Here is an 18,012-nt window from a genome sequence, read left to right as displayed (position 1 = left end):
GAAGAAAACAGATTAAAAGGGGTAAAGAAAGAGAGAAGAAAGAGAGAAGGAGAGAGAGAAAGGAGAGGAGAATAGTTACCAACAAGATTCGATGATTCACATGGTGCCAACTGGAGAGGGAAGAGAGAGAAGAGGGAGACCGCATGGAGTCTCATGTATAGAGTTCAGTTTTCCCTCCCAGGCAGGATGTCTGGTCAGCGCCTTTCAGGTCAGAGTGAGTTGTGTTGTAGCCAGTCACAGACTGCAGGGGCATAGTGTGGGTGGGCTACCAGGCAGATCTGCCTTGACTGACAGATGTCTGCAGGGCCTTCAGCTCTGCCATGTGCTCTGCATGGGCAGCAGGCCTTGCCTTCTGGCTCTGCCATGTGCCCTCAGCACAGGCCTTATGTGCAGGCCTTACCATGTACCTGCAGGTCTAGGCCCAGCCCTTCCCCACATGCACACATACACATACACACACAGTGATCAATAATTCAGTGAGATTTGGATCCAGGATCTCACAACCACCAGGCTTACAAGTAGTCCAACAATCTGACCTGGTGTTGCTCACTTATGAATAGATATGTTTGACTGTTCCTGCTGAAGAAATTGACTCTTGGAAAAGATATGAAGTGACCAAAGACTCTCAGGGAATATGAAAAGCAGGTACAGAAAACCTTCCTGTTTTACCTAAGCAATACCTGACTACCATAGCAAAGCTTTTATCCCATAGTAAGGGGTTGCTGAACAGGAAAGACCTACTGTAGATGTGTTAACAGCATTAGAAAATGCCATTACATGAAACAGAAGATAGTATTGTAGCCCTACAGGAAGAAATCAAATTATTATCATAAATGATAACACAGAATTGATTAGCTTTAGACTATCTATTAGCAGCACAGAACTGGATATGTGCATTATTGAGTAATACCTGGTGTTTTAATGTAAAGCAAGACCAGAAAATTGAAACTGATATAAACAAGATAAAGAGTAATTTGAAAGTATTGCCTAAAGTAAGACAGGAATGTTTCTTAAGTCTGTTTGAGTAGTTAACCTCTTAGCTCCCAGACTTAAGTATAAGACTGTGAAATAAAAGGATTTTAGTTGTTGTATTCTCTATCTTAATTTGCTTTGTAATTCTTAATAATGAACCAAAACTATTCTATGGTTCTATATATGTGTGTTTGCAGAGTGGTATCATCTTATGCACTTGACTTACTACTAAAATGATGAATAATCAATCTACTGTGATACTGATGCCTATGGATTTTTTTGATTTTTAGCTTTTTGTAGATTTTAGAAGTAGCTGTAGTTAGCTCACACTTTAGCACAGTAGTTTACACATTTACCCAACCCTATTACCCCATTTAATATCTAACTTTCTAAATTCCTTTAGTTTGTTTAGACTTCCCTCAAAGTAGGCCTTCTTTCTGTTTAAGAACATTTGCACCCTGGCTTGAACAACAAGATACACCAATAGTCAAAGCATCCTTCAAAACCCAGAACTTTGGAGGAGCTCCGAGGACTGGACATGTTGTGATGAAGAGGAAGATGAGGAAGAGGGGGTCCAAGAGCCCCCGACTCAATTTCCAGAACTGGACAGAACTGAGGGGTGAATAGATCTGGGATTGGATGGGTAATACCTTAAATTGTGGAACTCCCTGTGCACGTCTATGTACCCCTGTGGTTGAAGACTGCCTATTAAAACTGCTCTCTACCTTATCTCTACTAATGATTGCCTAGTGAGTAATTTTTTGGCTCCCAATCTAAAGCAACAATCCTGACAGTCAAAAGGAGGGACTGTTCTAAAAATCCCCTTCTGTAACTACTGTATCAATCAGTCTTTATAGTATGAAAGTGTATCAACTTTATATATATATATAAGTTCACATTATACACTGTAATGTAATGAGGTAGTGGAATTTTACTGGAGACTTGTGTATTGTTCATGATTTAGTAAAACAAACTAAAGGCCAGCCTGGCCCTGGAAATAAGGCCTTTGCTTCTTGGAAGCTTAGAGCTGTCCATGAAGAATAAAGGATACCCGTGTACAACCAGGATAATGCCATCATCCTAGCCCCTCCAACGTCTCTGAAACCCTCCCAGTGTCGTCTGGCATCACAGATAAGTAACTACAGCAAAACTGACTCCAGGGACTTTTGGATCAACTGAAAAGCAGCAAGAATGCTGCATAAAATAGTTGTTTTGCAAAGTTTTACTGTGATTAGTAATTGGTAGTGTGGGTGTTGGTGATTAGTCAAATCATGAACCCTCAAAGGGTATAAGAACCCACAGTGGGGGAGTGAGCAAATGGCTGTATGGTGCTTTGCTGTTGCCTGAGATTAAATCACAACATGGGCAAGAAGTAAAAGGCTAAGTTTGCATTTGAGAAGATTTTGAGTAGATAATATTAAAAATTTGGAATGCATGAACAGCTGAACACAATCTGGAGATTATCTCTTTCATGAGACACTTTACACAGTAGTCTGGAAAGCATCTTTCAAGAGTGGTCTATGTATATGTGATATCAGAACAGGAGAGAAGAATGGATTACCTTCTTTCTTCTAGATCTCAGGATGAAATCTGTTACCTCTGGATCTGTGCAGCTGTGGTGGGTTGACCTTGGCTGGACACCAGGTGCCCACCAAACTGCTCTATCACTCCCCCTCCTCAGCAAGACACAAAGGGAGAAAATAAGATAGAAAAAACTTGTGGGTCAAGAAAGGGAGTTTAATAAAGCAAAAGAACAGACCTTGCACAGAGGCAAAGGAAAACAAAAGATTTATTCTTTATTTCCCATCAGCAGACGATGTCCAGTCCCTTCCCAGGAACCAGGGCTTCAGTATGTGTAGCGGTTGCTCTCAAAGACAAACGTAATAAGGAATGCCCCTTCCCATCCTCCTTTCTCTCAGCTTTTATTGCTGAGGACACAACACAGAATCATAGATTCATTTAGGTTGGAAAAGACCTTTAAGATCATGGAGTCCAACTGTCAACCCAGCACTGTCAAGTCCACCACTAAACCATGTCCCCAATTGCCACATCTACACATCTTTAAAATACCTCCAGGAGTGGTGACCCAACCACTTCCCTGGGTAGCCTGTTCCAATGCCTGACCACCCTTTCAGTGAAGAAATTTTTCCAAATATCCAACCTGAAATTTCTCTGGTACAACTTGAGGCCATTTCTTCTTCTCCTTTCGCTAGTTGCCTGGGACAAGAGGCCGACACCCATTTGTCTACAGTCTCCTTTCAGGAAGTTGTAGAGAGCAATGAGGTCCCCCAACCCTCCTTTTCTCCAGACTAAACAACCCCAGTTTCTTCAGCCTCTCCTCAAAGGACTTGTGCTCTAGACCCTTCACCAGCTTCATTACCCTTCTCTGGACATGCTCCAGCACCTCAATGCCTTTTTTGTATTGAAAAGCCTAAAACTGAACACAGTATTCAAGGTGCGACCTCACCAGTGCCAAGTACAGGGAGACGATCACTTCCCTGGTCCTGCTGATCACACTATTTCTGATACAGGCCAGTATGCTGTTGGCCTTCTTGGCCACCTGGGCACACTGCTGGGTGATATTGAGCCAGCTGTCAAACAGCACCCCCGGGTCCTTTTTCACCAGGCAGCTTTCCAGCCACTCCTCAAGCCTGTAGCATTGCTTGGGGTTGTTGTGACCCAAATGCAGGACCCAGTGCTTGGCCTTGTTGAACTTCATATAATTGGCCTTGGCCCATCAATCCAACCTGTCCAAATCCCTCTGTAGAGGCTTCCTACCCTCCAGCAGATCAACACTCCTGCCTAACTTGATATCGTGTGTAAAGTTGCAGAGGGTATACTTGATTCCTTCATCCAAATCATTGATAAATATATTAAACAGAATTGGCCCCCATACTGAGCCCTGGGGAACATCACTTGTGACCAGCTATCAACAGTATTTAATTCCATTCATCACAGCTCTTTGGGCTCAGACATCCAGCCAGCTTTTTTACTCAGTGAACAATGCACCCATCCAAGCCACGAGCAGCCAGTTTCTCCAGAACAATGCTTTGGGAAACAGTGCCAAAGGCTTTACTAAAGTCGAAATAGGCAACATCCCCAGCCTTTCCCCTATCTAGTAAATAGTTCACCCCTTCATAAAATGAGATCAGGCAGGTCAAGCAGGACCTGTCTTTCATAAGACTGCTGTCTGGACCTGATCCCCTGGTTGTCCTGCATGTGCTATGTGATGGAACTCAAGATGATCTGTTCCATAACCTTACCCAGCACCAAGGTCAGGTTGACAGGCCTGTAATTCCACTGATCCTCCTTCCAGTCCTTATTGCAGATGGGTGTCACAGTTGCTAACTTCCAGTCAACTGGGACCTCCCTGGCTATCCAGGACTGCTTATACATGATTGGAATTGCTCGGTGACCACATCTGCCAGTTCCCTTGGGTGGATTCCATCTGGTCCCATAGACTTCTGTGTGTTGAAGTGGTGTAGCAGGTTGTTGATCATTTCTCCTTGGATTATGGGGGTTTCATTCTGCTCCTCGCCCTTGTCTTCCAGCTCAGGGGTTTGGGTACCCGTACTGGTTTTGTGGTTTCAGTTGGGGTAGAGGTAATTTTCTTCACAGTGGCCAGTATGGGGCTATGTTTTGGATTTGTGCTGAACATAGGATTGATAACATAGAGATGTTTTTGTTATTGCTCAGCAGAGCTTACACAGAGCCAAGGCCTTTTCTGCTTTTTGTGCTGCCACATTGGCAAGGGCTTAGGGTGCATGGGAGGCTGGGAAGAGACACAGCTGGGACAGCTGCCCCCAACTGACCAAAGGGATATTCCATACCATATGACATCATGCTCAGTATATAAAGCTGGGAGAAGAAGGAGGAAGGGGGGACATTTGGAGTGATAGCGTTTGCCTTCCCAAGTAACCGTTATGTGTGATGGAGCCCTGCTCTCCTGCAGATGGTTGAACACCTGCCTGCCCAAAGGAAGCAGTGAATGAATTCCTTGTTTTGCTTTGTTTGTGTTCATGGGTTTTGCTTTCCCTATTAAACTGTCTTTATCTCAATCAACAAGTTTTCTTACTTTTACCCTTCTGTAATGGGTTTGTTACCCTCCCTGGGAGGGAAAAGGAACTAGATAGATCACCTGATTCATATTGTGCCAATAAGGTATTCCATACCATGTTACGTCAGCTCAGATATAAAAGAGACGAGAAGGAAGCGAGGGGTCTCTCTCTTCTTCCGGGATGGCTGCCCTGTAGACAGTTATGCCTGTCTGAGATGTCGCTTCTCATCGGAAGTAGAATTTTACTGTTAGTTTCCTTTGCCTGTGTGTTCGTAGTGTTATTAGTTCTTTTCCTTTTCTCTGTGTAAATACAAAACTGCCTTTCTTGGTAAATCCTGGTTTTTTATGTTTTTTTTCATCTCCCCTTTTCCCTCGGGGGGGGGGGGGATTTGTGCCTCCTCCATGGACACCTGGCATTCAGCCAAAGTAAACGATCACACCTTCTGATACTCTCTCCCATTCCACTGGTGGGGGAGTGAGCAAGCAACTGCATGGTGCTTAGCTGCTGGCTGGGGTTAAACCATGATAGTACCCCAAGAACAATTCAAGACTGAGGCAAAGAAGGCATTAAGTACCTCAGCCTTTTCCTCAGCCTTTGTCATTATGTTTCCCTCCACATCCAATAATGGATGGAGATTCTCCTTAGCCCCCCTTTTGTTGCTGATGTATTTATAGAAACATATTTATTGTCTTTTATGGCAGTAGCCAGATCAAGTTCTAGTTGGGCTTTGTCCCTTCTAATTTTCTCCCTGCATAACCTCACAACATCCTTGTAGTCCTCCTGAGTGTCCTGCCCCTTCTTGCAAAGGTCATAAACTCTCCTTTTGTTTCCCTGAGTTCCAGTCAAACTCTCTGTTCAGCCAGGTTGGTCTTCTTCCCTGCTGGTTTGTCTTTCAGCACATGGAGTTGGCCTGCTCCTGCACCTTTAAGATTTTTTTCTTGAAGAATGTCCAGTCTTGCTGGACCCCTTTGCCCTTCAGGACTGCCTCCTAAGGAACTCTCTCAACCAGTGTCCTAAACAGGTCAAAGTCTTCCCTCTAGAAGTCCAAGGTAGCAGTTCTGCTGACCCCCCTCCATACTTCAATAACTGAAAACTCTATCATTTCATAGAATCATAGAATATTCTGAATTGGAAGAGACCCACAAAGATCATCCAAGTCCAAATCCTGGCCCTGCACAGGAAAACCCCAAAAATCACACCATGGGCCTGAGACCATTGTCCAAATGCTTCTTGAACTCTGTCAGGCTTGGTGCTGTGACCACTTCCCTGGGGAGCCTATTCCAGTGCCCAACCACCCTCTGAGTGAAGAACCTTTTCCTAATATCCAACTTAAATCTACCTTGACACAGTTTCATGCCATTCCCTTGGGTCTTGTCACTGGTTACCGGAGAGGAGACGGGTGCCTGCTCCTCCACTTTCCCCCGTGAGGAAGCTGTGACTGCTATGCCCAAGATGGTCTCTGACCGTCACATCACCCACAAGTCCTTCTCTGTTCGAAAACAAGTACACTGGGACATCTACCCTACTTGGCTCCCTCACCGTGTCAGGAAGTTCTCCTCCACATACTCCAGGAACCTCCCAGACTGTTTACTCTCTGCTGTGTCAAGAAGACCTCTGGTAAGTTGTATTTCCCCAAGAATACAAGGGCTAGCAATAACAAGACTTCTATCAGCTGCTTGTAGAATATTTTATCTGCCTCTTCATCCTGGTTGGATGGTCTAAAACAGACTCTCACCAGGATATCTGCCCTGTTGCCCTTCCCCCTGATTCTTACCCATAAACACTCAACCCTATCATCACCGCCCTTAAGCTCTAGACAGTCAAAACACTCCCTAACATACAGGGCCATCCCACCACCTCTCCTTACTCGCCTATCCCTTCTGAAGAGTTTATAGCCATCCATTTCAGCACTCCAGTTGTGTGAGTCATCCCACCATGTTTCCGTGACTGCAACTATATCTATAACTATGTTATAACTATACTATATTTGATTGCTGGGCACCAATGATACCAAAAAGTGGCAGAAACAAACTTTTAAACACCAATTTGTAGGTGTTAAAAAGGGCATTTTTTTATTTAGCATGTTGGACATTCATAGGATAGCTCCTCTAATCAAACGTGCCAAATGACAGATAGACAGGGCTTTTTATTACACATACTTTTAACATATTCATTAAATATCCTCACTTAATACATATTTATTAGTTTGCTTTACATAGTCACACCCTTATTGGAAGTCCTTTTTTGATCCTTCTGGATCTTCTTTGTTGTCTTGACCTCAGTTCTTGAGCAGGTACGGTGTCATAGTGTTTCACCACCAAAAACTGTAATGTTTGTTCTTTATCTTATTTGGGTACACAGAGTTTAGTTTACATGCTGTTTGCTTGAGTTACATCCCTTGTGGAGGACCAGGAATCAGAATGGGAACGATTTCAGGAATGGAAAAAGATATACAGCGATTGAAAGGACTTTATGATACGGACTTTACAGTTCTTATGTGTTTATAAATATATACATTGTATGTTTTCCCGGGATTTATATTTCCCGGGCATGCCCAGGCATGCCTGCTTCCCTGCTTCCCTCTCTGATAGGCTGAAGAAGCTGCAGAGAGGAGACAGTTACCATTCACCCTTTCCTTCCCCGGTTCCTCCCACGTTCCTCCCCCTTCACCTGTGTCCCTACCCCGATTTGTTCCCCTGATTATCTGTCTCATGCTCCACCCCATGTTCTAGCCCTTTCCCCGCCTGAACTCATAAAACCCCTGCACATCTCAATAAAGCATTCCATTTGCACCTCTACCTTGACTCTGGACCCATCCGTACTGTGTCACGGCTCCATTCCCCTCCCCCCTTCGGACCGTGGCAATCCCTTATCTAATTCTCCAGGACTTCTCTAAGATTATATTGTTCCTTATTTGGGCATTCCAGAGTGCTGTGAACAATGTTTCTATTTCTCCTATCACCAGCACCAGCTTGGTTTCAGTCATCGTTCCACTTACCTGGTTCCTTGCAAAACTCACTCTTCATCAGTTCAGGTCGTTCCTAGAACATACAACTCACATGACACATTATTTTTCTCCCAAGTTTAAATCTCATTGAGGCACACACTGGGTCTCCCCATCCTTTCACATGACCCATCAAGTACACCCAGGTCCTTGAGCTAAAACAGTCCCACGAATGTGTCTGTCTTTTCCCAAGGGAGGAGCAATCCACACTGCCTTCCTGAGCCACTTCCCTATGTGCAGTATAGGGACCTTATCTCCTCCCACAATATGAAGGTGTTTTGTTTGGGCAGGACCAGGACAGTTAGCAGATCCTCTGGTGTTAACCAGCCAAGTGGCTTCTGCTAAATTTACATCCCAGTGCTTGTTTGTCCCATTGCCCAACACTCTCAACATAGTCTTTAACAGCTCTCAGTCTTTCCAGAGGCTTTTGGGTGATAGGGAATGTGATACATCCACTCAGTAAGGTGTTTCTTGGCACAGGAGTTTATGAGGTTATTTTGGAAATGAGTCCTATTGTCTGATTCAACTCTATCTTGGGTACCATGCTTCCGGCTTTAAGGTGGGTTCGCCATCCCACTCCCTCATGTCCTCCCCGATCACACAGGAAGAACCAGAGTGCACCATGTGGCATGTGTCTTGGGCTCCCTTTTCCTCTGACTGGGGCAGGAGGAGACTGACTTCTTGGGGTTCCCTTGACAGCCAGGGCGCTGACCCCTAGGAATGAGAAGGGACAGAGATTTTCTTCAAAGTTTTGGAGCCAAAAAGACACTCTCTCCGCAGTTGCTGTATCCATATTCAGGCAATATATCGTTGCCAAGATGTTAGAATATGATGCTGGAGCACTTTGAATCACCTTCCTCCACGTGACCCATGTGCACAGGACATCCTCTGGATCTTTAGAGACCTCATCATTGTCTAGATAACTGTAGATGACTTTCAGCACAGATAATTCTCTCAGATACTGGATGCCTTCATCTGCAGTAGTCCACTTTCCTGAGGAGTTCATAAGATCTTCCTTGAATAGATATCTTGACCTCACACTTGAGAGAAGCCTTCTCCAGAGACTTCAAATTGCTGCCTCTTTTTTAATTCCTCTCTCAATTCCCTGGTTTCTAGCAAGGGAACCCAGCTGTTTGGCTTCCTGACCTTTCAGTTGCTGACTGTCAGCCCCATTATCCCAGCATCGGAGCAGTCAGGGAACAATCCACTCATCTGTCTAGCATCTGTAATCTTTCCACGTCTCGAAGTTCTGATGAGGTCAGGGACCAGGTAGTTTCCACTTCCTGTTTGAATTCTCACACTCCTTCCTCCAATTTCTTTGCCAAAGGACCATCTTCTTGATCAAACCCTTCCTCTTCTTCCACCTCCCTTACTAATCAATGATATAGACCTGTTGATCTCCTTGTCCACTGTTTCTTTTTCACTACTGGGACAATTACTGTAGCTGTTGAATCCCTGTCTCTATTATCATGTCCTCAGATGTAGTTTGTACCCTAGTCTTAGTCAAGGTATTCTCAGAGGTGTTTTGGGTACCTGCCTTAACCACAGTCCTCTGATAGTACTGAATTGTGGATTAATAGGCGCAGACCAAGCCCCAGTACAGTGGTGTGCTGGTTTTGGCTGGGGTAGAGTTAATTTTCTTCACAGTAGCTGGTATGGGGCTGTGTTTTGGATTTGTGCTGGAAACAGTGTTAATAATAGAGACATACTTTCCTTATTTCTGAGCAGTGCTTACATAGAGCCAAGGCCTTTTCTGCTTCTCATACTACCCCACCAGTGAGTAGGCTGCGGGTGCACAAGAAGCTGGGAGGAGACACATCTGGGACAGTTGACCCCAGCTGACCAAAGGGATAGTTCATACCATATGACATCATGCGCAGTATATAAAGCTGGGGGAAGAAGAAGGAGATGTGGGGACATTTGGACTTATGATGTTTTGTCTTCCCAAATAACTGTTACACGTGATGAAACCCTGCTTTCCTGAAGATGGCTGAACACCTGCCTGCTGATGGGAAGTAGTGAATGAATTCCTTGTTTGGCTTTGCTTGTGTGCGTGTCTTTTGCTTTATCTATTAAACTGTCTTTATCTCAACTCATGAGTTTTCTCACTTTTCTGATTCTTTTCCTCATCCTACCGGGGGGGAAGGGGAAAGAGTGAGCAGCTGTGTGGTTCTTAGTTGCCAGCTGGGGTTAAACCATGACAGGTACTACAAACTGCTGGCTTTCATTAAAGTAGACAAGGCACCCTTCTATCAAGTGACACATCAGTTTTCCAGGGTTACTTGCCTGTTCAGGTGTGAAGTCCCAGGCTATGAGAGGCGATAACTGCCCAAGGAACCTGCCCAAATCCTTCCACACACCCTGGGACTGGCTGCCTCAGGGCACATTTCAGTTGTGGATGGGAGAAAAGAATAGGAGGGGTGAAAGAGAAAATTCATGGGTCGGGATAAAGACTGTTTATTAATTGAAATAAAATAATAATGAAAATAATAATAAATTGTAATGAAAAAGAAAATAAAGAGAGAAAAATAAACCCCAAGACAGACAAGTGATGCAAATGAAAACAATTGCTCACCACCAAGCGACAGTCCACGAGCAGCAGCCTCCCCGCCAACCTTCCACAGTTTTGCTGATGAGCATGATGTCACATGGTATGGATAATCCTTTGGTGTGGGAAAAAGACTGAGCTGTAGACAGCTTAGGCCTTGAATTTGAGCAGTTACAGCTGTGAGGTTGTAAAAGAATGTAAACAATCAAGGATGAGAAAGCAGAAAAGAAGAAAGAACTGCAGTAAATAACAGGTGTTATTTTGAGATCTGCCAGCACGCGAACGGATGCCGACCGCCTATTAGAGGATGAGCTTGGATGCGTGGACAAGAACACATAACCAATGAGATATGGTATATTTGCACATGGACAGAAGAAAAAAGACTATAAAACTAAGCCTGCTGTAAATAAAGTGTTCATTGTTCCTGTTCATTTTAGGCTGTCGCACTTTGGTCAGTTGGGGTTGGCTGTCCTGGCTATGTCCCTTCCCAAGATCTTGCCCACTCACAGCCTACTGGCTGTTGGGGGTGGTGGTGGTTTGAGAGACAGCCTCCATGCTGTGGGAGCACTGCTCAGCAGCAGCCAAAATATTGTTTTTTTATCAACACCTTTGTAGCTACCAATACAAAGCACAGCACTGTGAGGGCTGCTATCAGGAAAGTTAACTCAGTATCAGTCAGACCCAATACAACAGCTCCTGTAGACTAACCCCTTTTGCTCTGGTTTAGACTTGCTCTTCCCTTCCTAGATGTCCTGATGTATCACGGGCTGTATTGGGTTTGTGTGGCAAGGTTTTGGTAGCAGGGGGGCTACAGGAATAGCTTCTCTGAGTAGCTGCTAGAAGCTTCCCCTATGTCCAACAGAGCCAATGCCAGCCAGCTCCAAGATGGACCCACTGCTGGCCAAGTCTAGCAAATTGGCAATGGTAGTAGTACCTCAATAATAACATCTTTAAGAAGGGGAAAAAAAGTTATTGTGCAGGAGCAATTGCAACCAGAGAAGAGTGAGAATATATGAGAGAAACAACTATTCAGACACCAAGGTCCGTGAAGAAGCTGGGGGAGGAGGTGCTCCAGACGCTGGAGCAGAGATTGCCCCGCAGCCTGTGGTGAAGACCATGGTGAGGCAGGCTGTCCCCCTGCAGCCCATGGAGGTCCACAAGGGAGCAGGTGGCTTCCTGAAGGAGGTTGTGGATCCATGGGAAGCCTGCACTGGAGCAGGTTCCTGGCAGGACCTGTGGACCCATGGAGTGAGGAGCCCACACTGGAGCAGGTTTGCTGGCAGGACTAGTGACCCCATGGGGGACCCATGCTGGAGCAGGCTGTTCCTGAAGGACTGTGCCCCATGGAAAGGACCCACACTGGAATAGTTCATGAAGAACTGTAGCCCGTGGGAAGGACTCATCTTGGAGAAGTTCATGGAGGACTGTCTCCCATGGGAGAGACCCCACGCTGCATCAGGGGAATAGCGGAAGGAGTCCTCCCCCTGAGGAGGAAGCAGCAACAGAAACAATGTGTGATGAACTGACTGTAATCTCTATTCCCCATCCTCCTGCGCTGCTGGGGGAGAAGAAGTAGACAATTAGGAATAAAGTTGAGCACAGTTAGGAGGAAAGAGCAGGGGGGACATGTTTTTAAGATTTGGTTTTACTTCTCATTATCCTACTCTGTTATTAACTGTCAATAAATAGATTTAATTTCCCCAAGTTGAGTCTGTTTTGCCCATTATCTCTTCCTGTCCTTATCTCAACCCATGAACCTTTATATATTTTCTCTCCCCTGCCCAGTTGAGGACAGGAGTGATATAGTGGCTTTGGTGTGCATCTGGCATCCAGCCAAGATCAACCCACCACATGGACCCATCATACTATAAAGTTTGCCCTTATGTTCCCATTCCAGATCCACTTGAGCCACTTCAATTCTATCAGTTTATTCTACTTGCCTGTTGTATCAATGTTCTTCAGTGGCACAACTCCAGGGTATGTGAGCATCTATGTGACATGCTTTTACAACCAGGTTCTCTACCCTGGCAGCAATATCTTGACACAGTTCAGCAGCCCAGATCAGTTTACCTCTGCACTACCAGTTGCTCCACTTCTATTGCTGTAGCCACCCCCACAGAGCATTTGCCACCATCCATGTGTTGATATAAAATATTGGCCATTTTTCTCATTCAGTGTCATGGGTTTACTTGTTCTAAAAAACCAAACGGGAATTTTTCTTTCCCCTGCTCCATGTGGGGGAGGGATGTTGAATGGAGAGGACAGTTTTCTGCCTTGGATGATTATCTACGCAAAGGAGCTGGCAGGCAGAACTACATTCCAGCCTGATAACCCTCTCTGGGGCTGAGTAGGGGGTGGGGAGTTTTACTCCCCTCCTCTCCTTGGAAAGCGGCACTTTTCTTTCTGCCTTAATGGAGGCAAGGTGTGTGTGTGCATTGGAAAAACTTTGAGGTTGTTTTGCTCTCGACCTGGTCATCTGGCTGCTCTCCTCAGTTTGCCTGGTTGTGAAGCCAGGTAAAACCTGGAAAGCGAATTTAGTAGAGCAATGTAAGGATTAGAGAGAGTTAAACACAAAATGCAGGCTTTAAACAAGGCATAGAGAACTTAGTATTAAGAAATAGCGGAGGCAATAAATTCACTAGAATACAGGACACTGACATGAGAGAACATAAGCATGAACAGAAAGAAACAAAATGCTAGCACACACAAAAAAGGACATATGGAAGAAAAACAAAGGAAGATAAGAAAAGGGACAAGCCAAGAAATCAGGTACTCTTGCCAGATACTGAAAATCCCTGCCAAATGCACAAGGAAACTACCCAAATTAGGGAAGGTTCAAAAGTTTATGAAGATGATGATGAAAGGACACTGAGTTCATGATGAAGAAAGACAGGAAAGACCACCGAAGTTCTCCCCAAATTAGAGACCATGCCTCAAACTCCGCCTCGACTCTGCCTGTTATGAATATTAAAAGTAGATGTTGCAAGATAATGAATATTCATAATATGTGATGTAACTGCTTGGCAAAAAGTGTATAAAAAGCTCAATTGTAAGTTTCTCGAGCGGAGCAGTGTGTCCAGGACGACCTGGTTGCTCCCCGGTTGTAAAATAAATACCTCCTGCTTATAGACTGAAAACTCTGTCTCTGAGCAGTTCTTCCACGTCTTCTTTGGGGTACAAATTGGCATCATTTTTGGCGAGCCAGGCAGGAGGAAGAGGGTCTTCCTGAGCCAAGACCCAAGGGGCCGGGACGCTCTCAGGGCCCCCGACTGAATTTTTGTCGGCAGAGTCTCCCAGACCCCTTGGTTCTATGCGCGCCGGTGGACAAGAACCTCCTGCTCCAAATTAAGAGGTATTTGTTCTTTTATATTTTAGGTCAAAGCGCTTTATTAGCGGGGGTAAGACTTACCGCCCGAAGGGAAGCCGGGGGACGCCTTGACATTAATCCCAACTGGGTTAGAGTCCCAGGTACTGAAAGAAGTAGGTTAAAGTCCTGCTAGCAGGTTAAAGTCCGGCCAGGAGAACCCCAGAAGGGGATTCCCTGATCGGGTTAAAGTCCCGACACTGCAGTATAAAATTGTCTTTACTTTGTGATGCTGTATTCACCTTTTATATTTTTGTGTCTTGTTTGAACGTGTTCTTACTCTGATTTCCCTTGTTCACTTTCTGTTTTGTGTAAGATCTTGTCTAGTGATACATTTAAAGGTGTGTTTGACTTAGAGATTTGAGAAACTGATGATTTTTAACTTTTCTGGGACTGCTCAAAGATTTGGGAGTGCTTCTAGGGGCTTTAGGACCCAGGGAACTCCTTGTACTATTGGAGAATTCCTGGAATGCAGCAGTTAGGAATGATATATTGAGAGTCTCTCTTACGAACTACACTGGTTTATGTTAGCAAGTAAAAGAAACTATAACATGCTATTTGAGACTTAAAGGTACAGAAAGAGTTATATCATTAGTGACATTTTAATCACTGTTCGTAGTGGTTTGTTCATCTTCTGGGAATTATATATTGCTTTGTAAAATGTTTTTGTAAAATAGTGCATTTCGTAAGACGTCTTACAGCCCTACATGGGAAATGATTGCAATCTCGGTTCTGTAAAAGTGAATAAGCTTTTGCCAGCGTGCCTAAATCCTAGGATTAAAATTTGTCCTTTCTGTTATTGTTCACTGTATGTTAGAGCCTTGTGTAACAATTGTGGAAAATATATTTTGGGTCCGAGAGGAACACAAGAGATAGTGCTCAATCGGACCCTTAGTTTCTATTGTATACGCTGCTGGTCGAATCAAGATCTAGCAGAAACCAAGTGGGTAAGATTCTATTGCCGCCACACTCATAGTCAAGTATTTGTAACATCTTGGTTGCATCTTCTGTAAGAAGTGTGTTTTATAGTTTGCAGTGACATCCTGTGATTTTGTAACATAGATCGGACAGCCAACAGCAAACCTGTATTTCACGGTCTGCGGCGCCATCTCGTGACCTTGCTTGGTGACGTAAATTGCTCAGATAGAAACCAGAAGGTAGGAAAGTTTTTATATCAAGCATGCAAGCATGTATGAGTGTGACTGAGACACAGCATCGCTGCGGAGCGAGTGAGGAGTCCCGTTCTGCGGTTCCTGTTCTCCGCGAGGAGGCAGGTCAGAAACGGACGAAGTGACTGGAAAATTGTGTACATGAAGTGCTGAAACAAAGTAAAGAATACCTTGAGGCAGTGGAATAGAATAAGAAAGGTGCTGCAGTTTAAAGTACAGTTCACTAACATACCGAAAGCTACTCAGTTAGAACATATTGGTGGAAGTCTAACCCAGCTAGACATAGAAGCACAAATCCAGAGACAAGAATTGCTTGATATAATAGAGTATCACATAAGTGAGTTCATAGGAAAATTAGAAAAAGAAAGTGGAAGGTTGGGATACGACCCTCTAGTAGTAGAAGATTTCCTTAATTGGGCACCGGTCTGGAAACACGATCCCTGGGTTAGTTGGTATATTACCTATGCTCGAATAATAGGAAGATCTGGTAAGACACCCTAGCCTGGTAAACCCCGTCACCTTCCATAAAACCTTATTATTGCCACATAATTAAGTCCCTATAAGAATAATGGGAAGCCAGTAAAGTAAAGACATAAATATGAAAACCCCTTTAGGATGCATTTTAAAGCATTGGAGAGATCTAGGAGGAACCCCAGGAGGAAACATAAGCAAAAAGACACTCTTAAAATACTGCATGCAATGGTGGTCTCTGTATAAACTAGATGATGACGAAAAATGGCCACCTGAAGGGACAACAAACTACAACACTATTTTACAGGTTATGTTGTTCCTTCGTCGACTAGGCAAGTGGGATGAAGTGATGTATTGCGATATGTTTTTTACGCTAAGAAACAAGCCTGAATGGCAGAGGGAATGTGGAGTAAATGTCGCACCACAAGATCCTTTGGTCTTAGCTTTGGAAAAAGATAAGAAAAATCTGAGACCAAAAGAGCGCTGTTGTGATGCCTGTAGTATCAGACAGCAGTGTCTTAAACTAAAAAGAAGGGACAGTGAAAAAGAAAGTGAAGTAAGCCTGTGGGAGTATCAACCATATGCGCCAGGATACGGGGTGCCGCCACCAAAACGGAGAGAGGGTGAAAGAGACACTAGCCTATTAGGAGATATTTCACTGGAACTGGGGGGATTTAAGACCGGGTATAGTCCTCAAAAATCAGAAAACAGTTGGGAAGAAAGTAGCCCATCAAAATCAGAGAGTCGCCAAGGAGAAAGTGGCTCGCAGGGACTGAGTAGTCCACAGGGGTCAGGAAGTTACAGAGAGGAGGGCAGTCCACCCAGGTCAGAGATCGATAAGGGAGAGAGTAGCCCGACAAGACCGGAGGGTCATGGGGAAGAGAGTAGTCCACTTAAATCAAAAGACAGCAGAAATAGAGATAGCAGTACACCAAGAAATGAAGATAGCGCATGGAGATCAGGCATCTGTAGAGTAGAAAGTAGCACACCAAGAGTTGAAAATTATGAGGACGAAAGTAGCCCACTGAGATCAGGGGGCAACGAAAGGAAGGGTAATTTCCCCAGGATAAGATGTAGTGAGGAAGATAGTGACACTGTAACTCAGGAGGAAAAGGAAAACAGCCCACAAAGATTAAACATAGTAATTCAAATAGATGATAAAAGGGATACTAGAGGAATAGAGGAAGATGAGGAGTGCAGCCCCGGGCAGGTTGAGCGTCAACAGCATCTCCTCCAAATCCAGAGAGAGAGGCAGTTGGACTGCGTGAACCATGCCAGGGGGTTGGCAGAGGATGATTGGGCAGGAATGGGGAGCGAGGACGAAGAACAGAAACGAGGAAAGAGAAAAGAAAAGAGAAAGAATAGAATGGACACCGAGGCCCAGGAGAAAGACCCCGGGGAAGGGACTAGTCACCCACACTATACCAGGTCTGTAGCACAAAAGGAAGCAAAAGAGAGGGTCGAGGGAAGTTATACAATAGCTCCCCTTCGACGGATAATGCCCATTGCAGGAGAGCAGGGACGAATAAAAGTACCATTTACGACAAGTGATTTGAACAGCTGGAGAGAAGAAGCAAAAAATTTTAGGAAAAATCCAGAGGGGGTAGCTAGGAGGTTCGAATTATTAGCAAAGAACCAAGACATTGACTGGGACGATATAGAGGTAATGTTATCAGAATTAACAGAAACAGAGAAGGAACTTGTATTAAGAACAGGGAGAGATCATGCCACCTTATTGCCCGAAGAGTTAGATGTAGTATTTCCAAGCAGTTTTCCAGATTGGGATCCGAACAATCCAGTTCAATATGAGCGGTTAGTGCAATACAGGAAGCTAATAGCATTAGGTCTGCGAAATGCAATACCTAAAGTCATTAACTGGGCAGCCCTGTATGATGTTAGACAGGGAAAAGATGAAACCCCCTCAGAATTTCTGGACAGACTCAGAACCGCCATGAGACAATATACACCCCTAGACCCGGCATCAGAAGAAGGGAGGCAACAACTGCTAGGGTTAGTAATGGGACAGTGTACTCCCGACATTAGAAAGAAATCACAAAAACTTAAGCATCCAGCAAACAGAGATTTAGAGACATTGATGAATGAGGCCTGGGAGGTATACAACAACAGAGAAAAAGAAGAGAAAAAAAGAGAAGATAAAAGAATTGCTTGAGTCGTAGCAGTAGCAGTGGCAGCCCAAAACACAAAGTTCCCAGACACAAATGCCAGGGGTAAAGGTCGTGGCTACCCTATGAGGGGGAGAGGGGGATTCAAGCCCCAGCCCACCAGAATAGGACCGAATCAATGTTCCAATTGCTTGCAGGTAGGCCATTGGAAGTGAGACTGCCCCCAGTTAAGAGAAAGATTTGCAAATACTGCCACTGCACACCAGAGCAGTGACTGAGGGGGACCGGTGAGTCGTTCCCTAG

At 44.6% G+C, this 18,012-nt stretch overlaps 1 protein-coding gene across 1 annotated transcript; it reads left to right on the top strand.

Moving 5' to 3' along the window:
- Positions 1-390: 390 nt before the first annotated feature.
- Positions 391-17,910, top strand: LOC113958934. The gene is made up of 3 exons (XM_027667573.1): positions 391-403; positions 15,680-17,014; positions 17,907-17,910. The coding sequence occupies exons 2-3, from the start codon at positions 15,714-15,716 to the stop codon at positions 17,908-17,910; spliced, it is 1,305 nt and encodes a 434-aa protein (XP_027523374.1). The 5' UTR covers positions 391-403; positions 15,680-15,713.
- The last annotated feature ends 102 nt before the right edge of the window (positions 17,911-18,012 follow it).

Source organism: Corapipo altera, unplaced genomic scaffold (assembly GCF_003945725.1).
Source record: "Corapipo altera isolate COAL_440 unplaced genomic scaffold, ASM394572v1 61242b, whole genome shotgun sequence".
Taxonomy (NCBI): Eukaryota; Metazoa; Chordata; class Aves; order Passeriformes; family Pipridae; genus Corapipo; species Corapipo altera.
This window is presented reverse-complemented; position numbering and strand designations above follow the sequence as displayed.